This window comes from Hakea prostrata, chromosome 9, assembly GCF_041222555.1.
Source record: "Hakea prostrata isolate BN-2017 chromosome 9, UWA_Hpros_2, whole genome shotgun sequence".
Classification (NCBI taxonomy): Eukaryota; Viridiplantae; Streptophyta; class Magnoliopsida; order Proteales; family Proteaceae; genus Hakea; species Hakea prostrata.
The window spans coordinates 36,291,408-36,318,352 of NC_142608.1; the positions used below are offsets into that span (position 1 = coordinate 36,291,408).

The 26,945-nt window shown below is 37.9% G+C and overlaps 1 protein-coding gene across 1 annotated transcript; it reads left to right on the forward strand.

Annotated features, from left to right (window-relative positions):
* The first annotated feature begins 19,643 nt into the window (after nt 1-19,643).
* On the forward strand, nt 19,644-25,643 carry LOC149005179 (FRIGIDA-like protein 3). Its single transcript, XM_089169209.1, has 4 exons — nt 19,644-19,854; nt 22,042-23,109; nt 23,726-23,898; nt 24,881-25,643. Exons 2-4 carry the CDS (start codon nt 22,053-22,055, stop codon nt 25,292-25,294), a joined length of 1,644 nt encoding a protein of 547 aa, XP_089025335.1. The 5' UTR covers nt 19,644-19,854; nt 22,042-22,052; the 3' UTR covers nt 25,295-25,643.
* Nucleotides 25,644-26,945: the final 1,302 nt, after the last annotated feature.

The following is a 26,945-nucleotide window of genomic DNA, read 5'->3' on the forward strand; positions in this document are numbered from 1 at the left end:
ACGATGATGCCCCTCACTTGAGAGCATTGTCAGTGTTAGTTTTGAATCTGCGCACCGAAGAGGGGTGAATTAGTTGAAATACCAAGTGAACTCCTGTGCCCAATCCGAATATATTTCCCGAAACTAAAATTCTTTACGGACTTGTAGGAGAAAACCCCACTGCCTTTGACCCCATATAGCCCTCCGAATCCCTGTCCGAAGTTGCTGAACTATGTCTGGCAAATCCTGCTTGCGCATCGAAGAAGGTGAGCTTATTTGGTGAACCAAATGAACTCCCATGCCTGATCCAAAGGTATTTCTAGAAACTAGACTTCTTGATTGACTTGTAGGAGAAAACCTCACTCAATTTGACTTTGTATAGCCCTCTGAATCCCTGGTCAAAGTTGCTGAACTATTTCTGGATTTTCTGCTGAAACCTGTTACCTGTTTTGGTTGATCCTTTTGGTCGATGCCATCAACCAAGACCATCGACCAAAGTTACCCAGAATCGAGAAAAAGATGCTATTTGGATATTCCTTCCTCTATTTAAGTGAAACCTCGAACCTAAAAAGATATTTTACTCATTTCAACACCTGAGAATGTGGGAAGGCTCCTCTTAGGCTCCTCTTTGGCTTGGGTGATGATCTTCTACAATAATCATTGTCTCTTTTCTCCAACTATCATCTTCCAAGGTATGATTCTCTCTCTTGCTCTCTATTCTACTCACTTCCTTTCTTCTTTTTACTGTTGAGACCATGGCCAAGGTGCTGCAACCTTGCAAACACCTTGCCATGAACGTCTCTTCCCATTTATACTTGCTTTTCCTTCATTCTTGCTATGCCTCACTTGCATCTTGATCCTTACATATACATTACCATGATTCCTTGCTTAACAACTTGATTTCTTATACTAAACTGAGATGTGGAGTATGATTAGTCTAATCTTTGCCTTGCAAATGATTGTAATCATGTTCCTAACCTATTCCCCAACTAATTCTCTAACTTCCCTTTCAATTCCATCAATTTCTCATGAATGCTAGGATTCTTGTCGTTAGAACATAGGACCTCAATTTGGGGGTTTTTATTTGGACCATTGGATTGTGATAATACTTGCTAGGTAGTGTTCTTACATTGTTATTAATCATTCCTCCAAGTTTCGGATCGATCCGAGCCCCGGAAGACCAATTTCGGACCAAAATCCCCAAAATCCACTATTCTGTCCCGAGGAGAATTTTGGTCGATCCTTTTGGTCGATACCATCGACCAAGACCATCGACCAAACTTGTTGCTAACAGCAACTTTGGCCAGTTTTGATCCAATTGACATCCGATCTTCCCGACTTCTTCTCTAACTTATTATTGATGTTTGTTTAGGGTCTTAACAATTCTTTTAGACTAATTCTTGGTATTCTAAATTCATCATCAACTCAACCTAAGGTAAGGATGGTTATCTCCATAAACATATAGGTCATCAACTTATGATTTATATTCTTATTTATGAATAGAATCTCTTGATTACTTTTAATCTTTATAAGACTGTTATATATGTGTTAGAACAATAATATTGAAATCTTTATACTCTTGTCATGTTACATTACTATTCTTGTTTACTTATGTCTATGATGATTCATTTCAATATCATGATTTAACTTGTATTATGAAGATGTATTGGATGCATGAGAAGTGATGAACTTGAATATGTGATTGCCTACGTATAACTTGGGATTGGGGAGTGTACTATTGACGGTTTTGTCCTTGGGCACTGGAGGGAATAGTATGGGATGTTCTTTGAAGGTGCCTATCGACTCTTTCCCGGGTTATTGGATGACATAGGATTGTCTAGTGGTTTGGCTAGGATGTCCCTGTTGTATCAGACCCGAATCGGAAGGGCATTGAGACCGAACGACCCGTGGTAGCAGTGGAGATTTATGGGCACTCAAGACCGGTAACCAACCCGTGAGAGGTCATAAATCTCATTGTGGGAGCCATTTATTGGTAGGGTTGCAAATGGATAGACTTGGGCTCACGGGCGCTCAAGACAGGTAACCAACCCGTGAGAGGACGTGAGAGCTTCCCGTTTACTATTTGTGGATGACCAATAGGGTTGATGAGTCCGTAATCCGGGATTACGCTGACTCTAGTGTGAAGGATACCGGAAAGGATTGCCTGGGGCGAGGAATGGACGTATTTGGATCTGAGATGATATGACTGAGTAGATGACTTGCACTGGGCTAGGCTTTACTGTGACATGCGCCAGTACTTATACCAAATGGAGATGTGAGAGAGCGGTGACCGATCCCCTTACCATGGTTTTTGAGATGACTTTACCGATATTCCCCTGGCATTCCCAAGATATGGAATGGGAGAGTGACAGACGACCCAAAGAAGTATGGTTCTATGACTTAAAGCATGTCTACCTTAGAGACCAGCATTCATCGAGTTAGAACCATACTTGCATCATGTGTTCCATATCATATTGCATCATGTTATGGCTTGTATCATATGGTTTATATTTTATGGGATGACTACCTTGCTGAGTTCTTCTGAACTCACTCCTTTTTGCAACATATTTTGTTAGACTTTTCTACAGGTACTACCACTGTTGACTGTAGCAGTCAACCCTCTGGAGGCCGAGTTGAAGACTTGTATCATACTGGTGGCGATGAACCAGTTGATAAAGACGAGTAAATCGAGATCAGGACTTGTTTGTAGCAGTTCAGTTTTATATTTGTGTGTTAGGGATGGGATGTCGCCTCATTCCCTTTTTAACCTTTTATTTGAATTGTCGGGACTATAGCTTAGTTGTTTCACTTGTTATTTGGCAAATCGGTTGTAACATTTACTTTTAGTCGTTTCATCTTCCGCTAATATTATAGGATGGGTTTCCTCCCTCCTTTTCACACTTGATTGTTTATACTAATGAAATCCTTTCCGCACTCTGATGTTATTTGTGAATCCTTCTAAGGTACTTTCTCGACTTTTATTATTAAATTATTTGGATACAAGGAATTGTTCTTGCTTTTGATTATATTATTGTGCTAAGTGACTATGATCGTTCCTAAACTTGATTGGCGGGACTGTAATTCACTCCCCAGGTAATCCAGATAGGGTATCTCCTTAGTGGATTTAGGGCGGGATGTGACACCCGTAAGTCTAACCCAGGATCCGTATTGCAAGTCCGAGAACCCGAAGGTCTAGCCTGGTAAATTTGTGAAGTGTCCGGATAGAAATCCATGATCCATACCCTGAACCCATGGATCTGGATTCTTTTGGTGAAAAGCCTGCCTTGCTTGGTAGTTGGACTTCTGGAAGGCAAGTGATGTCTGTAGATGTCCGGAATGAAGGTAAAACCTCCCCCATGTCTTCATTAGGGTTAGGTTGTACTTGGAAATCAACCCCCTGAGCAAAGCACCCTTGTATAGCAATATACTTGGGGGCAGTTGCTAGTGACGGTTGATTAAACCAAGCGACCGCCTGGTCCTGGTTGTGGGGTTTTGCCCTATTTTGCCCCCAAACTCCTATAAATAGTAACCCTCGCCTATTTTACGAATATTATATTTGGGATTACTGTTTTTGGAGGTTAGACGGCTGTGGAGACGTGCTGGAAGCAAATCTGAAGTGCTGTTAGAGTCCCATAAGGTTCTACTGTCATTCATAGTTGATCTGGTTGAGGTAAATGATTCCTTATTCACTCATACTTCACCACTTGCTATGATAAAAGTAGATTAGTGTTTCCCTTTGGTTGTTCTTGATCCTTCTATTGCACTGCCTACCTTTTTGTTGATCTTGGTGAGATCAGATCCGAAAATGAAACCCTGCTTTCATGAAAAGGGCTGATCTAATCAAGAGGAAGGATTATGAATAACCAATTTGATGTCATTGTTTAGGTTTTGTATCACCCGTGATTATAGGAGTGTTAGATTTGAGATTCGGACTATGATCATTCAAAATTCGGATTGAAAACGGATGATCAAAAGCCTGAGTTTCGGATTTGAACTCTCTGTTTTTAGGGCCGTCACTAGTGGCGGTCGATCAACTTAAGCAACCGACCCGAGCGACCAGCTGGTTTCCAGTGACCAAATGACTTTTGGTTTTGATCCGATTTGATTCATTCGACTTATACCTCATTGTAACCCTGTATATAGGTGTTCTCTGTTTCAAATAAAAGTCTTATAATAGTTTCTAGATTGCAAGTTAGAGGAATTATGCATAATTACAAGTAAGGACATACAATCCTATCTTTATGTAATGACTTGAACATGCTGGTCCAGTGTTTGTTATTACTGTTATTTCTTTTCATATACTGCTGTAACCTTGTTTAGCATGCTGATCTTATGATATGCTTGTTGTTTGTACCGTTTTTATTTTTAATTATACTTTGTGGATTATGAATGTGATATGCTGATGTTGGTTGGTTTGTGGTTCTGATGGAAGGGGTATTCCATTGGGATATCTTAGGTTGGGATATTAGAGGGCTGTGGTATGGGACACATGCTCGTTGATGTCTCTAGCTCTATCATAACTACTGGAGGACATACCTAGGTAGAGTCCAGAGTTGCATGGCTAGGTACCCCACATGCTACTACCCTTTCGGTAGGGGAATTGAAGTCGGATGACCCGTGATGACAGTGATGTGACGATGGTCCACTGTTGGTCATATAAATGGTATAGTTGCATATGTTAGGGTTGGGCTCATGGACGTCTAAGGAACGGACTGGGTGTCGTGAAGAGTCATGAGAGCATTCCGCCCCAACAATATGTGAATGACCATAGGGTTATGGAATGGAGTCCAATAGCGGTAGCCAGTCCGTGAGGGTTCTCATTCCTAGGTTGCAAAGGATACTGAACCGAGTTGGTTGGTGCCATAGGGGATGTATCTGGATTTCATGTAGTATGTTACCATTATGACCTGCATTGGATTAGAAACCTCGACATGCGCCAGTACTCATGCTAATGGTCATGGTGAGAGAGTGTTGACTTAACCCCAGCCATGGTTTGAGAGCCAGGTGTGGACTTTTCATTTTACCCAGGATCCCTACAGAGGTAACCAGTCCTTGTCGGATCAGAGTGACTAGACCTACCTAGAGGAGGGCTGGTGTATATCTTAAAGCATGTCAACAATTAGAGACTCGCATGGTTAGATCTTAGCGGTATTCATATTTTGCATTCATACATATCATTTATGCATTTCTGATTGGTTTGACATATGGATGGGAATCATTGTTTGTTCTTACTGAGTTCTACATAACTCATTCCTTTATTTGTCTATGTTTTATTAGCTTGTACAGATAGAGGAAATGAGCAAGAAGATGGATTGGTTTCCTATGAAGGAACCTTCCCATATGAAGAAGATGTGGCACCGGCAATGGGAAATGGAGATAGCCTGTGCGGGAACTCCTGCGAGTGCAAGGAATGTGCTTATTGTAATATCCAACCCTATTCTAACCTTGACCCTAACCCGGGTCCACTGTTGTATTCAGGTCCGAAGACCCGAAGCGGTGGAAGAAGAGATTTATGGACCATTCTTATTGATGATCATGATTCGAAGACCGAGCCCATGGACATTGACAATGATACCCCTTGCTTAAATGCATTGTCAGTGTTTAAGGAAAGTCTGCGCATCGGAGAATATTAATATGGTTGATGTACCAAATGACCTCCTGTGCACAATCCGAAGGTATTCCCCGAAACTAGACTTCTTGATTGAATTGTGGAAGAAAACCTCACTCAATTTGACCTTGTATAGCCTTTCAAATCCCTACTTGAAGTTGTTGTTCTAAACCTGAGTTTTCTGCTGGAAATATTTTGGTCGATCCTTTTGGTCGATACCATCGACCAAGGACCATCGACCAAAATATCCCAGTCTGCCAAGTTAATGATTCCATGGAATATTTCTTTTCTATTTAATATGACCTCGAGCCTTGAGCCTTTTGCAATCATTTTCTCACCTGAGAACGTGGGGAGAGTTTACCAAAGCAGCTCCTTGGTTAGTGTGAAGGGTATCTCATCAAAGACACTTAGTTTATCATTGATTCTTGTCTTCATCTTCCACACTAAGGTATGACTCCTCATTCCACTCTCTACCCTACCATTTTCTACTCTTTTCTATTGTCACCTTGCTGATGAGACATTTGGAATGGTGCTGCAACCTTGCAACCACCACTCCAAGTGCCTACTCATGTTCAATCCATGATTTCCTTAGCTATTCATTGATGCTAATGCTTATATCTCATGCCTAACATATGTATTCCATGATTTACCTATTAACATCATGCCATTTGATATCAAACTGAGCTATAGAGTGTATTATGTTCATGTTTAACATTGTCATATGATTCTAATCGAATTTCTATTAGTTCCTCTAACTATTGCATGCTATTCCTCATCAATGCAATCAATTCCAACTCATGCCATGATGTTTATCACTTGAACTTGATAGCTCAAATTGGGGCTTTTTAATTAGACCATTGGATTGGGTTAATTCCTTGATTTATAGTGTCCTACTACTGTTGTTAAGTATGCCTCCAAATTCCAGATTGATCCGAACACTGGAAGACTCATTTCGGACCAAAATCCCCAAAATCCACTATTCGCCCTTGAAGACAATTTTGGTTGATCCTTTTGGTCGATACCATTGACCAAGACCATCGACCAAAGTTGTTGCTGACAGCAAGCTTGGTCAGTTTTGACCCAAATGACATCCGATCTTCCCGACTTCTTTTCTAACTTATTATTGATGTTTGTTTAGGGCCTTACCAATTCTATTGGACTATCCTTGGTATTCTCAATTCATCATCAATTCATCCAAGGTAAGGATGGTTATATCCATAAACATATAAGTCATCAAATATTGAACTGTGCTTTATTTAAAGAATGAAATCCCTAAATTTCCTTTCAATCATTATGAGACTGTTACATATGTGTTAGAACAGTAGCATTTAAATCTTTATACTCTTGTTGTGTTACTTTATCATTTTGATTTGCTTATGTTTATAACGATTCGTTTCAATATCATGATTTGATTACTATTATGAATATGCATTGGATGCATGAGAAATGATGAGATTGGATGTGTGATTGCTTACGTATGACTTGGGATTTGGGGGGTGTCCTACTTACACTTCTGTCCTTGGGCATCGAAGGGAATAGTATGGGATGTTCTCCGATGGTGCCTATCGACACTCTCCCGAGTTATTGGATGACATACATAGGATTGTCTAGTTGTGTGGCTAGGTTCATCCTTGTCGTGTCAAACCCGAATCGGAAGGGCATTGAGACCGAACAACCCGTGGTAGTGTATGGTTGGATGGGCGCTCTAGGCCGGTAGCCAATCTGGTAGGGGACATAAACCATGCTACGGATACCTGAAAGGGGCCATTTATTGGTAGATTTGCATATAGATAGACTTGGGCTCACGGGCGCTCAAGACTGGTAACCAATCCTTGAGAGGACGTGAGAGCTTCCCGTTTACTATATGTGGATGACCAATAGGGTTGATGAGTCCGAAATCCGAGATTTCGCTGACTCTAGTGTGAAGGATACCGGAAAGGATCGCCGGGGGCGAGGAATGGACGTATCTGAATCGACTTGACCGACCGAGTAGATGACTTGCATTGGGCTAGGCTTTACTCGTGACATGCGCCGATACTTGACCAAATGGTGATGTGAGAGAGTGGTGACCGATCCCCTTACCACGGCTTTTTGATGACTTTACCGATCTTCCCCGGGCATTCCCAAGATATGGAAATGGGAGAGTGACTGACGACCCAGAGAAGTACAGTGCTATGACTTAAAGCATGTCTACCCTAGAGACCAGCATTCATAGAGTTAGGCTCATATCTGCATCATATGTTCCATATCGCATTGCATTATTATATGTTCGAATGTGTATGATTTCTAATTATGGAATAACTTCCTTCTTTGAGTTCTTCGAACTCATTCCTTTTTGTGCAAATGTTTTAGATTACATTCCAGTACCGAAGATTACGATGGCACCTCCTATGAGGCGGACTATGATTCCACATACTACCCTCCGGATAGTGGCGTCGGTGAGGATCCGTATATTGGAGCTGAGGAGGATTACTATCCGCACCAGGGTTAGCCCCACAGTTGTGCGGGAGCGGCAGCGTTGGGTTTACTTCATCCGTACTGTTGAGGAAACTACCATTAGTATAGAAGAAACCCTAGCATAGTGCCCCATTCCCCTGGTGTATTTGTGGAACCTTGGATCTTGTAATTAACTTGTTTTTGAATTATTCTGGTGACACTTGGATATGTAACTAACTTGATTTACTTCATTTCCGCTACTCTGAGAGGGTGGCTACCACACCTTCTCACCCTTTATGATTTTGATCACACTCTATTATTATCTATATTCCGCACTCTGATTTAGTTAATCTTATCTTATTCATGATACTTAGTATTAGTTGTTTTTACCATTGATTATTACTGTTCATGATTGTGTTACCGTGTGTGTGGGAGGCATGGACCTCAGATCATTGATCCTTGGACTGTGGATCACATCCCGGGTATTCCAAATGGGGTACCGGCTGGGTGGATGTGACACTTATAGCACCCATTGATGGGCAGAGGAGACAAGTTTCCAGGCAGTTTGCTCACCGTATGGAGAAGAGCTAGAGGACCCCATTTCTAAAAATTCATGAAAAACATTATTTAGCTTTAGAGAAGAAAACTGGAAAGAAAATCATATAACTCTTTTTGATTGCTTCCGCTGAACTCATTTGCATTTTGATTATTTATTCTTTCCTTGATTATTTTATTGGAATATTTGGACTCTTGTAATTCTTTCATTTAATTATTGAACCTTTTCTTGCTCATGATTGTCTTTACTTGCATTTATTATTATTGATAGACTAGAACCGTGGATCCTGTGACGGATCTCTCCCACAGGTTGTCGGGTGGGTAACCAAGACCAGCGGGTGGGGTGTGACAGGAATGATGATATATATCCAACATTTTAAGGATGAATGTTGAATGAGTAATGTTAAGTACAAAATCTTACTTGGGTGATTCATCAAACTTCCCACGTCTTAGACTGGTCTAAAAAATGTTCAGTGCTTGCATAAGGATAGGGAATGTTCTAGGAGGTCAAAATTTTTCACAGGATTAGAAAAGCTTTGCAAATTCATAACAACTATGGAAGGAGGGTTATTTAACATACAGGTACCCATGTACCATTAAGGATTTCGGCACCTTCTGCAACAACAGATTTCTGCACTTCGTGACTCAAACAGGAAATACATAAAATTAAGTTTATTTATAGTATGAGAAGCATCCAGTAATTCATGAGTCCAGTAGGAAATACAGAAAAAGGTGTGTCATTTTGAATAATGCCATCAGTGTAGTAACTTCTTTATTCTGCTAGTACCCAGTAATCTGTAGGAGACATAGAAGACTATGTATGTAGGTGTGTTAATGAGTATTCATGCTTAAAAAGATAGCCCTTTTCTTCTCTTACAAATTCTTTTTGTCATTAGTCTACACCTAGTTACTCCCACCCATTCCACCACACACGCACACACAACTAACAGTGGATGTGTCAATGAGCAGAGAAAAGGGACATGCACATCCCAGGCATACAGAAGCCACACTGTGAAGCATGAAAACCAATGAATCTTTGATGGATTGAGTGGAATCCATCTCTGATGTTTCCAAGCCCTTCACCGGTGGTAATTGAGCATCCATTTAAGCTGCAACAAAGAGTGAAACAAGAACTGATTGTGAAGTCCTCGACTTGGTCAAGCACAAGGTCATACTTGGACAGAAGAAGAACACATGCTCCACAGCCACCTACAAAAATATTTGTTTTGTACTAAATTTGAAAGCAAACTGCATTCCACATTGTATTTCATAAATCAAACGTTGAAATTATGTGGTCTAAGTCCTACTATTTCAAAACCAAATAAGTCCCAAACCTCTATGGCTCTATCCTTCAGGAATCCTCACAAAATCCTCATTGAAAAGTTAACCATCATGAAAACGTCGAATTCCTCAACTTACTAATGAGGAAATCCAAACCGTAAACACCCAAACCACAAAACTGAATAGAAGAATCAAGTCAAAGGGGATAAAAGGAAGTGTATGAATGATTGTCATAAATAAAACAGGAGTAAATGGTTTCAAGAACCGACAACAACAACACAAAATATACCTAGAAAAAGAAGGTTGGTAGAAAACGGCATAAGATTCAAAAGAAAGAAATCTAACAGCAAAGGCCTCCTACCTAGTTTCTACCACACAAAGGGTCGATCCGGTTATTCCCAACATTTTCTAGATGGGGCTGTCTGGGTTTGTCATGAAAGTATGTGGTAATGTCCAATAAAAGTTGGACATATATAAACTTAATCATCTAATCCTATATATTGGTATTTCCTCCTCATAGTTTCCACCATTGTTTTCCAAGGGTTGAGACATTAAACTTTGGGAAAACGAGCAGTTAGGGATGGATGATTAATTACATTATCAATGGTAAAAAGCCAAAAGGCCCTCTAATTACAAGTGTAACATAACTGCCACATGAAAGGTATTAGGTTGTCAAAGAAGCCCTTCCATGCAGAAGTATTGTCTAAATAAAATACTACTCATCAGGAGCCACATACTCTTTTAAGCAACTCAAATGTTTCTTTATGTGCCAATGGTGGGTTAGTAAAGCGGTTAAAGGCCCAACCTCTCACGGGGAGGTCTTTGGTTTGTACCCATTCGACGGCATTAATATTCCCATTCCCATCCCAGTATATTAGAAGCTCTTAATCTAAAAAAATAAAAATAAAAAATTGTTTCTTTACATTTCTCATAGATAAAATAAAAGAAAATGTGTCATCCTAAAGAGTTTTGATTGTAAAACATTTTCCTTAACCAGTATTCTTCCTTTGTCATTGTACTCACTTTTGTTTTTTTTTCCTATCCAAGTGTGGTCCTAAAAGTCAAATTGAATTTTGATTTTCCAATTTAGTTAATTTCATTTAGAAATCAAATTAACTCAGAGGTGAAAGCAAAGTTGCTTTGAAACTCAAGAATCTCCCCCTCTCTCACTAGAAGGCCAAAACCAAACAGGGGATCAGGGTTTTTGTTATTATTATTTTTTTGGGGGTAAAATACAAAGACACATGAGTGAATATATTGAAAAATGAACTTTCTAATTTTTCTGACTTCTCCAGATCTTTTTACTTTATTAGTTTCCTTACTGTTTCAACTTTGAAACCAATATCTAGGATGCCACTCTATCTGGGCATCTGGAACAACAAGACATGTGATGGTTCTCTGGACCATGCTGTCCCATTTTTAACAACGATGACTGTATCCACACGTCAAATACAGAAGTACAAACACATAAGAGCCTCATAGGAATATACCTTGGTTAATTTGAACTCATAATATTTCCTCATGCTAGCGTTCTTTTCCTACTATTTGGCAACAGAAAAGGCTACACAACAGCATTCATGCCAAGAATTTAAAACGAAAGTCCAAAATAAGCAACTTCAAGTCGTGACCAACACCGAAGCCCTGTGATCCTCTATCTCACAAAGACTATTGTTTGAAAATTTTTTCTTTTACTTTCTGTTTGTTCATTACCCTATTCAATTTATAAAAATTTTAGCCTTGTTCAAGGCATTGAAGTAGGGGAAGAGGATAGTGCATTAAAAGATGAAAAGTATTGTAAATACTTGAGGCGAAAAATTGTAAAGATGAAGTGTACTACGGCAATGGAAAAACTTTCTTAAAAGGGGAGATTTATCAAAGTACTGAATGAAAGAAAGTAGCATCTGCACATTGTGTGTGGATTTCAAAAGGTGCAAATATAAATTTTAACCACATACCTTTGAACATAATGGGGGTAAACAAGCCTGCCTAACAGCTTTTCCAGACTCAGTTCGCTGTCTAATCTCTTGAAGTTGTTTTGCAATATCCTCCAGGAGCTGCAATTGTATTTTCTCCCTATCCTTGTGCTCCACAAAAAAACTCAGCTTCTCCCTTCCCACTTGCACAATCCTCAACCTTTCTCTTAACCACAGGAGAGATCCTGCAGTAGGTGATTCAAGGGGTAGAAATTCTCACAATTAAATTGCTGTAGGTTCTCACGATTTTTCAGAATTTGGAACAGTTGAAACTCACAATGGAGTGCTGTAACTGCTTTTAGTTCACGATCTTTTAGAATTTGCTTTTAGTTTATACATGTTAATTTACCATTATAGATATAATTTATAATTAATGCAAAGAACTGCAAAATTTGAAACAGTTGAAACTAACAATGGAGTGTTGTAACTGCTAAAACATAAGTGCGGTAACTGTTTTTAGTTCATGATCTTCAGGATCTTTCAAAATTTGCTTTTAGTTCATACATGTTAATTTACCATTATAGATATAATTTACAATTAATGCAAGAAATGCAATATTTGAAACAGTTGAAACTCACAATGGAGTGTTGTAACTGCTAAAACATAAGTGTTGTAACTGCTTTTAGTTCACGATCTTCAGGACCTTTCAGAATTTGCTTTTAGTTCATACATATTAATTTTACCATTATGTCTTTACCATTATAGACATAATTTACAATTAATGCAAAGAAATGTAGAATTTTATTTGTCTAAATTCAGAGGGATATTAGTGGAAAACTGAATGTAGCCATCTCCATTTGAGTTCATGCTTTTATAATAGTAGTATGATAGTATGATTAATAAAGAATCTTATTTTGGTGATTCTTTTACATGTCACTTCAACCTATAAGAAAGGGAAAGACTCTTTGTCAAAATTTTTTTTTTTAATGATAAAAAAAAGTTTCATGAATCAATTAAAGCATATAAAAAGGTCGTTCCCCTTTTTATTTGTTACAAAATGGAATCTTGGAGACTAGGTTGTTAGTAGCAAAACACAAAAGCCAATCAAGTAATTCTTTGTCTATAAACTTAATAAAATTCTCTTCCCCATTTTTCACAAAATATCTAAAATAAAGAGCATTAAGGAGAGAGGCCTATAAAGTATGGGTTTATTTGCTGTAGAAAGAATATCAAAAAACCTCTTCTCCACTACACTAGATCTTGCAAACTTGGCCCAAGCTCTGCATGATATAATCCTTGTCGGATTCCAACCAGTTCAACTTTCAAAAAATTAAGAGTCCTTGAGCACCCCATACTAATCATATGAAACACCGATGCAAAAGAATCCAACAATCCACCATATTCTTTTCAACTTTTATAAAGAAAACCTTGCACACATTAAAGTGGAGATGTGAATAGATACTAAATATTTACAAAAAATAGTGCAATCAAAATTATATTTTTTGCCTCCAAATTATGAAATTCAAGTAGAGATAACTAGAATCAAAATTTAAAAACGAGAACATTAATAACCACTATGGTTATATGAACAACTGCAATTATAGGGGATGCTTGATAGAGCTTACCTTTTAATAAATTTTGGTAACTTTGATTTCAATTAAGCATATACGGTTATGAAGTTTTCGATGCACATAATATTCATCTCCATTTGGTGTTTCCAACTAATGTCATCCAGTACTAAAAAATTTTCTCCCACATCAACTATCATATGTACTTGTGATTATAGTCATATAATTATACCTAGCTTCATTTAACCCAAGACAAAAATAATAAATTAATTAATTAAAAATACAGATTTTTAAAAATTAAAACAATACTAATATATGAAGTTAAATAAAGAGGAAGACAAAGTAGAACTCCCTACGGTCTATTGAAAGCCCTCTAAAGCTCTGTGCACAGTTGCTTCATGTCTAAGCTTCTTTTTTAGTTTATCAGCCTGATTAAATAAAAAACAAATTGAACAATAAAAATAAATAGATAAAAGGAAGAATTAGTGATAAGAGGATGAAATGATAACATTCAATCTATCCCAAATTACTTCCAATAAAAGATAAACATCGATACCAAATGACTAGGTGAAAATATATACGCCTTGAAGGAAGGCCATTCTCCTCCCTTTGTTCAATTGACTTCGATATGCACTTGCTTTTCCGCAAGACAGCAAGTTGGTCCCTTATTGCTTCATCTTATATTTCTCAAATTTACATAAATTTAACTATTCTATCAATCTCCCTAGGTCTAAAATTGAAAAACAGAGTACAATGAGAGAAGAATATTCAAATTTGCATACTTGAATGAATTTTTTTTTGAAAGACTTGTAGAGATTCCACAGTCATGGTTGCAGAGGAAATGAGAAATTATAGTTTAGCTCAAGTTTAAGGTTAGGTTTTGCTCAAGAAATTACTTGTTTGAAGAGGAAGGTCACAATGAAGAAGGGCTTGTAGAAGAAGGGGAAAAAAGTTTGATTTTGCACAATGGGATTTGATTCGATGAAATTAACCCCTTAAAGATGCATGCTTCAATTTGGTGATTCCAACGGAAAAATGCGTTAATAGATGTTTTTATGAATCATCCATTTCATACTAAAATCTGGAGTCAACTAATTTTATTGAATTATGTGGGCTCTATAGATTTTGAATTGTAATCATGATTTTTTTAAAAATTCGACTCTTGGAAATTATGAAACAAAACACTCCCCTCCAATAAATAGAATCTAGGTATAAAAGAGTACTAGAAATTTATTATTATTATTATTATTATTATTATTATTATTATTATTATTATTATTATTATTATTATTATTATTATTATTATTATTATTATTATTATTATTTTGGTGAACAAGCATTCATTCATAAGACCTATGTAGCGATGTGAGCTGATTCATCTAACCATAGTCATACATGAAATGACAATGTCACCTTGACTAGGTGATCGACCACAACATTGGCCTCCCTAGGAACGTAACTAAAAGAATACTGAACAAAACTATTTGAAAGGAAAGTAATGTCTAAAAATCAAAGGTTGGGCAGCCAAGGGGGCTGCTTTACATCTATCATTGAATAGTGTAGCCAACTCTTCGCTATTAGTCTTAGCCACAATTTATTTAATACCTAGCTTGATAACTTCTCTCGTCCCTTTTCTAATCGCCATCGCCTCACTTTCAAGGATATGTATGAAACAAATAGGGACTGACTTAGTAAGTATAGGCTGATCTTCATCATTTCATCACTCTCAAACCAACTTTACTAGTGTTCTTATTTCAAGCCGCATTCACATTCAATTTCCAACAACTGTGGGTGGGAGGTGTCCATGTTATTGGTTCAGCTGCAAGTTCCCTCTTCCTGTGATGAATTATTGCAATAAATTTTCTATTTATAAACTCCCATGCCCTTTTGTAGTGCTAAGTCGGCAACTTCCACAAGTTGAAGACTTTCTCCTTTAAACATTCTATCATTTCTTGCCAAATCAAGACTATAGGAGAAAGGTTACATCACATTCTCTTTCATTCCCAATCTTCTTGTCTCCCTGATAGAAACCTCTCAAGTGCCAAACCATTCAGCCACTGTCATATTTGAATCACTCTTTATTGTGATTGAAAGAAGACTATCGAACCATCTAGCCTTAACAAAGGAGCATTGGATATTAGAATATGATCTATAATTTCAATCTTATTCTCAAATATATTACACGTGGGGTCTATCTTCATGTTCCTTCTCTAAAAGGCCTCTCTACTTGCTACTCCATTTGCTATAGCTCTTCAAATAAAAATTTTTGTAGGAGTGACGTGGATATTTCAAATCTTTTTCCACACCACAATAAGAATGTTGCTCTATGTATCAACATGTGATGAAGAGGATTGTTGTCTTTTCTATTCATCTTGGGTGGGTTTTTTTAAATTTTTTATTTTATTTTATTTTTATTTTTAGAGATGATAACCAAATTTGACCCAAAAAATTATCTTCACCCTACACCTACACATCATCATGAGGGAAGAGTGGAAGATGAATTTGTTGTGCCAACCTAGGTTCAAAGATATTCTTCACTAGGTCTCTTCTCCATTTCCACTTAATTGGGCCAATTAATTCCTCTACCTTATGAATATTTTATCCTAGATGGTTGATTATTCAAATGTCAATTTCATTATTTTGTTGCAGTGGGCCTTTGTGTTAGGTTTGGGTATGTGTTGTATTTTGTGGTTCCATATAATTAAAGTTTGACTGTATTTATAATTGATAAGGGTTCTCGCTCAATTAATAGTACATAGGCAGAATTGTAATTATGAAGGTTAGGGTTTTGAGTTTTCTTATAAGTAGTCTTTATGGGATAACCTAGAAAAAGGCCAACAAAGGTTAACCCTTCGTAAGGTGTGAGGGTTGTGTGATTTTCAGGATATAGTGGAATCCATTTTTCTCTCTGGTGGACACAAGTAATTATGCCGAACCACCTTAGCTTATTGCAGTTGTGGGTGTGTGTTGCTTGTTTTTCTTCATGATTATGCGTCTATTCCCAACAAGTAGTATTAGAGCAAAGTTTTAGTGGATTATCATTAGATGCGTGTGAAGATCTAGGAAAGAGAGGAACGGTATTAGAAGAACGAAAAAGACCTGATGGATTCATTAAAGATACGATTCTCCAGTATTAGAAGTCATGATTTTTTTTCTTCTCCAATTAGGCAGATCATCCAAGTGAAAAAAATGGAAGGGGGCAAAAAGAGGCTAGACGATCGAAGAGTATGAGAAGGAATGGTCGTTTGTTTTGATTATTGCGAAGAAGAGAAAAATCATGATCCATTAGAGTTGGATCATAGGAAGGGAAAAAAGGATGATCGGCTTGGACTGTGAAAGAAAAAGAAAATAAAATTTTGCATGATGGCTTGTATAAGTTTTGAAGAAGGGAAAAAGAAAAAAATATAGGTGAATTTAGCTGAGAATCGAGATCGTGGAAAAGAAGAAGAAGCTTTTTTTCTTCTTCTTCTTCTTTTGAGTTTTGTTTGGTTCTATTTAAAGTTTTGAATCATTTTCTTTAAATAGAGTAGTCACAATGAGGGGGAAAAAAGAATTTGAGTAGTGGAACATTAACCAAAGAGAAGTGGGGGGGGGGGGGGGAATTCATGATAGAAAAACAAAAACAAAATGTGGTAATTTTGTTTTCATCAAATTTGTACATTACAAATTGTTTTGCATATGATTTTGTGTAAAGGTTTTGATATGGGGTTAAGTGCTCTTAAGTCTTTGGGTGTTTTGAACTTAGCGGAAGTGATAGATTGAGAAGATTTCGCCCTGTTGGTATAGATTTTGTGGGTTTGTACAGAGATCAACGGACACGTTATTTAGGTTGAAGATGGGTACGAAGAGCATAAATCAAATAAACTATATAGTCTTGCAAGGAGTTTGAACCTAGTGGAGCTCCGATTGAAACTTGGGCAAGGGGTACAAGTAAACATAATTTGCAAGTTGTTCACGCGTCGAACAAGGGCATATTTGAAAAAAGCAGGTGACTTCCACTTTGGGTTTGGTGAGTGATGGTGATCTCTCAGAGTGAATTACAGCAATAGGAAATGTGGAGTCACTTCACATTGTATGGTAGCAATGAATTATATGAGACACCCTAGGTGATGAGTGCCTGGCATATTGATTTAGGTGATAGCGGTCAGAAAAAACAACTGTAGAGTGGATGTGGGCCATAACGTAAGGTGTGGCGGATACACAGAGGCAAGTGATTGCAGATGCAACATGAACAATAGTCATCTTCAAGGTGGTTTGTAGAACTCACGCCAAGGTGAAGATTGTTAGGTTTGGGTATGTCATTTGTTTTGCAAGCCTGTATAATTAAAGTTTGACTGTATATACTAATACAATGGTAGAATTGTAAATTTATGAGATATTTTAAGTTTTATTATAAGAGGATAACCTGAGGTGCACGCAAGCTGGCCCGGATGAACCTCAGACACACAAAAAAAGAAAAGAAAAAAAAAAGGATAACCTAGAAAAAAATGTAAGGAAATGTTCACACTTTGTAAGATTTGAAGGCTATGAGATTTTTAAGCTCTTTTTATCTCTGGAGGATGGAAGCAATCTTGTCGAATCACGTTAAATTCCTTGTAGTTGTGAGTGTATTTTACTTATGTACTTCTTTGTAATTGTGCATCCGTCCTCAACACTTTAGAAGTTTAAAGTTCCATATAACATAATTTGTTGAGTATTTCCTTATATGCATAAGAGATTAATTGTTTAGCCTATCCCATAAACTTTTCTGTTATTATATTGTTTAAATCATGAAAAATGTTACTTTATTTGCTCCAATTATAGTTAGTAGTCCAAGATACTTTGAGATGCCATCACCATAAAGAGTTTTAGGATCTTAGAAAACCATCTCTTTAGTTTAATGAAGATATTGGGGTTGAAGCAAATAAAGGATTTCTTCTAATTTATGAATTGTGCACTAGCTTTAACACTATGCTTCTATAATTGTCTTGATGTTATGCACTTCAACAAGATTCATCTTAGAGAAGATTAAACAATTATCAACTAGAGAAGGTGGTAGAGGGGTCACTTCTATTTACGATTTTGATGTCCTTCATATGACTGTCACTTCCCCTGACTTCAATTAACACTTAAAGCTTGTGCACATAGGACAATAAGTACTGGTGAAAGTGGATCTCTCTGTCCGATGCCACTTAATGGTTTTGTAGAACACCTAATAGCCCTATTAATGATAAAATTTTAATTCATAGAAGTAATAGTGGTGATATAAGTTTCACAAATCTACAATTATACCGGAATCTCAATGGTTTGCTTTTTTTTGTATCTATCTTTCATTAGTTGTTACCTGGTTTTAGGTTCTTCCATGTAGTACAAATGTAATTTAAAAAAAAATAAAAATTGGTAGCTTATATTACTGGGTAAAAACTATTACATATACCACTAGAAGAGTCGAACCTATGGCTTCTTCACTAAGAGGTGTTAATCATCACTTATCACTGAGTGAGCAATCTTTTGAATGTTTGAATATGGGCGTCAACAGTGCGGTTTGGGTAGTTTCGGAATGACAAATACCCAGCCCAAACATAATACATTTGCAAAATACAAGCTTCGGACCGGTTTCTGTTTGGGTTCGGGTTGACTAACAATTTAAACTTGAGTTGACTATAGGTTTATCATTTATGGTATGTTAGAAAATAGAAGAAGAAGAAATTAGTTGAGCATCTTAGAACAAAAGTCAAAATTCCTTGCAAAGCAAAATTGTTATCGGTCAATTTCCTAAAGGAAATTGAAAGTCATTCTACGTTGTAGAAATCTCACCCACCCTATAGAATTCAAGAACCTATATAGTAAGTAATAACATAAAGATGGTAAGCTCATTTCTCAAGCTTCATTGGATGGTCTTCGAGTAACAAATCCTCAAGCTAAAAACCCTTTTAAATTCCATCTTTTGCCATGATTGTTTGTTTTGAAATTGTGTTCTCGTTCTATGAGAATGTAGTTTTTTCTCTTTTTATGAAATCTGTCTCTAGTTTGGTTTGATATATAGAAAAAATACATCTAGGTAAAGATAATTATCTACTCAATTTTAAATGAATTTAATATATTCAATTGAACATTCATACATAATCATCCTTTGATTGTCCCTTACAAATAGTAAATGACCATTTTATCTCATGCTTACGGGTAATATTGATTCAAACCCGACGGTTTTACGTTAACCCGCCCGACTGTAGGTTGGTGCGTAGTTTAAGGTTTAACGATTTGCACTCCCGAAACGGGTTATATAGCAGCAAGGTTCTATTATATTTATAGGGTGAACTCAAAACGGGTTGTATAGTATAGCAGCAAGGTTCTCTCATATTTAAAGGGCGAACCCGCGAGAGAGAGAGAGAGAGAGAGGGAGAGAGCACTTTACCTTTGCCTCGATGTAGAAGACGCTGAGCTCCCTATGATGTTGCTTCGTCTGTGCACACCTTCTCAGCGCCATTATTTTATCTCTGTTCATTCCAGTCAGATTCCTTGAAACGGAAATTCTGTAAGTTTCTCTTTCTCTATGGCTCATTTCTTTGTATTTTCCACTTTCATGCGAGTACTGCTGTTCTAGGGTTTTCTCACTAAATGCAGCAGCGCAGCATTTTGTGTTCCAAGGCGTTGTTAGTTGTTATACAGAGTGATAAAGATGACTAAAGATTCGTAAAAGAGGAATCTTGGAGTTGTTCTTCGGTTTCTGATATGATTCCTAGGAAATGGAAGGTTGATGGCTTACGCAGACATGCTTTAGCTCGATAAATTACTTCCGGGAGGGGAAATATTTTTCTTCAAAATTTGAAAATATAAGTAGAAGAGAAAGGAAAACAGCAACCATAAGCATATCCCAATTAAAAAAGATAAAGCAGCTCTGAGAATGCTGTTCAACAAATCCTTTCTCAAAAAGTTCAGCCCCGATATCGTATTTGTGAATAAAATTTGTGATCCTTGTGTGTATTTTGGCTGCTTGTGTAAAATTTGAAGTAGCTGAGTTTGTTGACATTTTTATATTTGAACTTAAACGCTTGCATGGGACAACCATAGATATTCATTTTATCTTTAAGGTTGGTAAGCAAACCAGCTACGAGCTCATCCAGTTTGTCTATGGTATTTCCTTTATATTCCTGGTGGGGACAACGGACTATCAGCAAAAAGTAACAAATCCAAGAAAGAAACAGACCATTATTCTGGCTTATATTCTTCACAGGTGGTCCTGCCACCTTCTAGCGGGCCATAAACACATCAAATAGTCAAATGCTCCAAATAATACATTTTACTTCAAGCTAACAAATTCACCAGATAGCAGCTCCTGAAATTAATATCAAGTATTCTACCAGAATTATCTATTATTTTACCCTCCCTGCAAAGTTACATGCTCAAGATTGTAAACAAGGAAATGTGTTCCTGTGGTGGACCTGTTTCACCCATCTTGAGACCACCTTCAGATCTCATCAATAGAAAAGGCTTAAATAGAAGATGTGGTTCACTGGCTTAGCATCCTTTAAGCAGAAAAGAATGATGTTAAGAAGAATAAGATTGCGTGTTTGCTGGCTTTTACTTATCTGCTTCATGGTGGGGTCACTGGGTCCATTCACTAGATGTCCTATGGTTGGACTTAAGTGGTACTAATTTATGATTGTATGGTTCAAGATAGTTGTCTGCGTGCATCTTGAGCATATCGACGGATATCTTAACTGTTTTTGTTTGTCCTTTCCATTTTGTTAATTTGTTGTCTATCTTATGCATCTCTGCGACATCTCTTAAGACTTCCCTTCTGATGTACTGACTGAGATGGATATTGAACACATTGAAGGGTCCCTGGGAGGCTTTATACCCATATTATGAATCCCCCACACAGTCATTTGCCCCTTGCCACACCTTACTGTTTAATTCTGTGCCAGTCTTTTCTTGGTTGGCTTTACTTCACGTCCCTTCCGACATTGTGAATTCTGCATCTTTCTGTGTTCTTAGGTGGGGTTTGATAATTTTGCGAGGATGTTTGCCCCCTTCTATGTGCATTTATAAATTTTCTTTTTGTTTCTTTTTGTTGAACAAAATTAAAATTAGGGGTGATGGGAAAAATTAGCATCTGTTATTTGTGTCTGGAATGCTTTTACCTGTTAAAAGATTGTCCTGCCCAGGCATTTTTGGAGGCAACATGGGTGTCTATTTTTTGTTTGTGATGTTATTAATCCAAGCCTGTACAGTACAATCTGAGCTGGAGGAGTATTTGTATTTTATGATCTTTTGGTCTAAGCTAGTGAATCATGAGATTTAGAATTTTTGATATGGTTTTCTGGGGAGATTTTCTTGCTGTGATTTGGGCATTCTGGATGGATTTCCATTGTATTTTCCTCCATTACATTGTGAATCATCTTCAGCTTTACATGTAGATGGACTAATTGTATTGGTGGGTAAACCACATTAATACTCTGTGCAATCTTTGCTCTGTTATTTTTCTTCGTGTTTGTGTTAACAATATAATTTATAACGTGCAGAATGAAGAGGCTAGTGATCTGGATTACACTGTATAATTAGAAAAAGACACTGAATTACTTTTTGTACTGATAAAGGAAGGGCGGGGGGGGGGGGGGGGTTGCAATTTTGTTATGTTTGAGTATTATTTTGTGCATTTTCTTTTCCATATTTGCAAAACCTTGGATCTTTTAGTCTGATATTCTATCATTGTCTTTAGGCTTCTCTACCATGGCTGATGCACAATCAGTTGCAACACTCTTAGACTCTGCAACCTTTAAGATACAACAACTTCAGCAAGCATTTGCGGAGCTTGAAAACCTTCGTGCCATAACTCTGAATCTGAAATGGAAAGAACTTGAAGTGCACTTTCATGGGCTTGAAAAATCCTTACAAAAACGATTCAATGAGGTAGAAGATCAGGAAAAGGAGTATGAAACCAAGGCATCAGAGGCTCGAGAGATGTTGGAGAATCGGGAAGCTGCAGTTATGGCAAAAGAAGAAGCCTCACTGGAGAGGCTCCAGGACGAGAGAGATGCTGCTCTTTCTGCCCTTGAGATTGCTTGTGGGAAGTACAAAAAGGCTTCATCTGCAGAGCCTGCTGTCGGTAACAGCAAGTTCAATGGCCGGGCAGATGTGTTTGTGGAGGAGAAACCACCTGATGCCAAGGCTGCTGCAGGTGATTCAGAGTATTTGGAAAAGCTTTCTGAACAAAATGGAAATATGGATGTTAAGATTCGTTCCCAGTTAACCAAACTATGTGGAGAAATGGATTCAAAAGGACTCCATAAATTCATCTCTGACAATCGTAAGAACCTAGCTGCTATTAGGGAGGAGATTCCAATTGCATTAAAAGCTGCAACCAACCCTGCCAGCTTGGTTTTGGACTCTTTGGAGGATTTCTACCAAATAGAAGTATCACAGTCAGATGGGAAGAGGGATTCAAGTTTATTGGGTGTCCGTAGAACTTGTATCATGCTGATGGAGTGCCTGAACCAGTTGCTAGCAGAATCTGAACCGTGTTCTGTGTCTGATGTCATGTCTGAAGATATTATGGAGCGAGCAAAGACTATTGCTGAAGTCTGGAAACCAAAATTGGCTGATCTTGATGTTGATGCCAACAGTGGGAACTCCTTAGAGGCCCATGCATTCCTGCAGCTTCTGGCCACATTTGGTTTTGCTTCTAACTTCAATCTAGAAGAAATAACAAAGCTAATTCCTACTGTTTCCCGTCGGCGTCAAACTGCGGATTTGTGTCGCTCACTTGGGTTGTCAGAGAAAATGCCAGGTTTGTCTTGTTTCTTTACACAAAATACTAGTCCTGCCTCCCTTTTTCTCTGTGTTTTTTTGGGGGTGGGGTTTGATTTGGTTGCGGTTAGTGATTGTGTCAACTAAGGGCTTGACACTAGTAAGTTAGCTTCAATGCCTGTTTATCTGAGACTTAAAGTTTATGTTTTACAATTAGCAATGTAGGAGGTTTGGTTACTTTTGTTGATGAATTCCCAAAGACAATGACTGCATGGTATCCCCAATTTCATAATCTATCTAAAGGATGCTTTTATTCCTGCAAGGCTCAACTAAATTTGGGGGCCTCCAGATGGCTGACCCACTCAGTTCACCTTTACATTTTTCTTAAATTAGCCTTTTATCTGAAAACAATGATTCAATGAGGACTTCTGAATTTTAAGTCATCGTTCTAATATCTATCAAGTGGAGTCTCTGCATAGGTGGTTTTCAGGCCTCTTGCTTCTTTGTCTGATGGCAGTGCAAACTGCTTATAGCTTTGGAATCATGATAAGCAACATATGTAACGTTAAAATTCACATAACATGGTTGGCAATATCTTTAGTTGTCATTTAGGTCCATCCATTTGTTGATTTTGTTGGCATCTTTTGATTCTCCAGGTGTAATTGAAGTGTTGGTGAATAGTGGAAGACATATTGATGCTGTTAACTTGGCTTGTGCATTTGGACATACTGAGCAATTTTCTCCTGTTGCCCTGTTAAAAAATTACTTAAAGGAAGCAAGGAAAGCTTCCACACCTGTCAAATCAGGAAACATGTCTCCTACTGCTCAGGTATGTTATTCTGATATCAGGATGTAATGTCCTGATGCATTGTTTCTATGAAAACTCTTTCATGATTAAGATGTGGTTCTTATGCCATGCAAGGATTTCCAAATGATGAGTTGTCCCTCAAGAAAGTTAATCAGGGGAAAAAAGTGTCCACCTACAAGATGAAAAATGTGGCATATTAAGAATCTGAAGTTGGGTATTTGAATATTTCTTTCTGAATGGGCACAGAGGAGAAAAAGGTGGGGGGGGGGGACTTGGATGAGTGGATGATCTAATTTGAAACATTAAAACCAGCAGAAAATGTCAGTCATCACTTTGCTGCAGATTGTGTATTATGTCAATGGATGGACCGGCATGAAAGATGAGGTGGCCAACTGTTCATTGGTTTGTACAATGCCTAGCGTGATATTTAGGAACAGATGATCTCCTAGACAAAACCTAGCCATTAAATCCTCTCAATATAGCATCTGGTATTCTGGTTTTTAAGTTTCTTCTTTCCATCCCATTATGCCTATTGCCTTTGAGAAAAATTCATAGTTTAAGTTGTGGCTAAACCACTAAAACACCCATCACCTTTCAATAGTTACCTTTCCTGCCTTGCTCTACGTTTCTATACTGTCTTTTAGCTGCATAAATAAAGAACTTGGTGATCAATGCAAGGTGCATGATAAACTAACCCGTCACAGGGTTTAGGGCAACCAAGAACTCTGGAAGGTGCTTTGTGGTATGAAGTATGAAGACAACATACAGCCATACAAGTTTTGTTCTATTCAACCCACATGTTTTGATTTAGAACGTTTTCCAGTATCCTATCAATAGTAGTTACTGTTGGGGATTTTGCATGGATGAAATAATTTATTATTATTGTTAGCCTCTTTCATGAGTGTTCTCTGAAGCCCAGTTTGGTTGGGTGTACTTTCTGAATGCCTAAAAAAGTAGTTATCAGTGGTAGTATCTGATACTATTTACAAGCTTTGTGTTACAGAATGAGGTGAATGAGCGAGAACTGTCTGCACTGAAAGCTGTGATCAAGTGCATTGAGGAGCACAAGCTGGAGGAGCAGTACCCTGTGGACACACTCCAGAAACGGATGCTTCAGCTAGAGAAAGCTAAGGCTGACAAGAAAAGGGTTGCAGAAGCTGCGAAGCCCCAGTCCAAGAGACCCCGTGCAAATGGTGGCAGTTCTGGACCTCGAATCACTAACGTCCCTGACAAGAGTATGTATACAAGAGCACCTGACAGGTTCCCGATGTACATGTATGACAGGCCTTACATCTATCCTGGACCAACTGATAACCATGGAATGCCACTACTTGGTTCTGCTGCTTACAACCTCTCTCCTGGCCATGGCAACTACTTTGGAAATGGTTATCAGTACCAAGCCCCCTACTTACACTAGTAGACAAAGGTAAAAGCTGACTGTGATCATTAGCTGGTAGGCTTAACCCTTTGGAGCTTAATCCTTGTATTATGTAGAAGCATATTAATGTAAAATGTTAATGAAAAAAATATTATGTAGATTGTACTTTAAATGTTTCCCCATTTAGAATTCGATGCTTTCTTTTGCAGTTCTTTCTGTTGATAGATGAGAAGTCTAGTCTGCAAAGTTTATTGTTAATTCAATGGTCTATTGTTTCGAGATTGTAACTTGTAAGTTACATGGAACATTTAGGTGCCATTTAGCTGAACCTGATGTTTTGCCTATTGAAGGAGAGTTTGTGTGATCCCGAATCAAGCTAGGCCTTTTCTTTTTCCAATCTTCAGACATTTTAGTGACAGCACTATTTAGATTGATGCCTAAGTCAGTTGGTAGTTCTTAGTTTCATGTTAAATGTTTCTTTTTTGGAAAGCCATGAGTAGTCACATTACATGGTGTATTGAGGCATTTTGATACAACTGTTGTGATGTATAGTGTTCAAGACGGTGAACGGGACAGGCTATTGACATTAAAGGAACAGGAGGCGGCGGGGGGGCGGGGGGGGGAGGGGGGGGGGGGGGGGGGGTAGCTGAACAGAGGATGGAGTGGGGCGCAGAGGGATTGTAATGTTATGAATAAATGCTACATTCTGGGGGCGGGGACTTCCCCCCACCAAACCCCCCCCCGCCCCCCGGGATCATAGAGTTTAAGATCCCTGTAGTGAACTACATAGATGCTGCAGCATTAATTAGAATTGTTGGTAGTTGCTATTGACAACGATAAAAATCAGAAATCGGAGGGAGATCTGAACGAGGATCTGATTATTAGAATGTCTGGCTGCCTCTTTTTTTTTTTTTTTTTGGTCTAAATGTCTGGCTGCCTCTCTAGAAAAAAAAAGTGATGCAATGCGGACGTCTTTATGGAATATAAGAGGTATTACAAGTGGTAATATTGAGATTAGTGAATTATCATCATCGAGGTTCTATCTCTACCTCAATAAGATGTGTTACTTTTATTGCTGTTTGCATAATGAGAGGATAATACGGTCTCATTATACCGGTGGTGCTTGCAGATTGATGTAGAGTTTGTCTCTGAAGCTTCTTTTGCAGATTGATTTATACTTGGGCCTGAAAATGTCTTATCGGAGATTCCACTAGGAAGATTTTATAGAGTGGTTAAACGATCGAATATGGCATGAGTTTCTCTATTGGGTTTCTGGATTTATATTTTAGGCTAAGTGTAGCTAGCTGAACGGAAGTGTCAATAGGTTAAATGAACTGTTCTAAACATTCACCGTCAGATTTGTTAAATTAAATCTAAATTGTCCAATAAAATACCTATTTTTTCTCCCATTATGTATGGGTTGGCTAATATCACTGGTTGTGGATTCTTTGTTGGCGGTAACGTCTCTTTCTTCTTCCTCTGTTCATTCTTTATCGTCTCTTTCTTTTTCCTCTGTTGATTCTTTATCGGTTTCACTAAAGATCCTTTCACTTGAATCCATCAAGTTAGGAGTTCATCACGGAAAACTCTATGATTCCAGTAGTTCTTTTGTTGTTGTCTTGAAGAAGTGAAAAAGAAATCTCGTTTCACAGGTACCTCATTTTCTCGTCTCACTCACAACCCCTCTTGA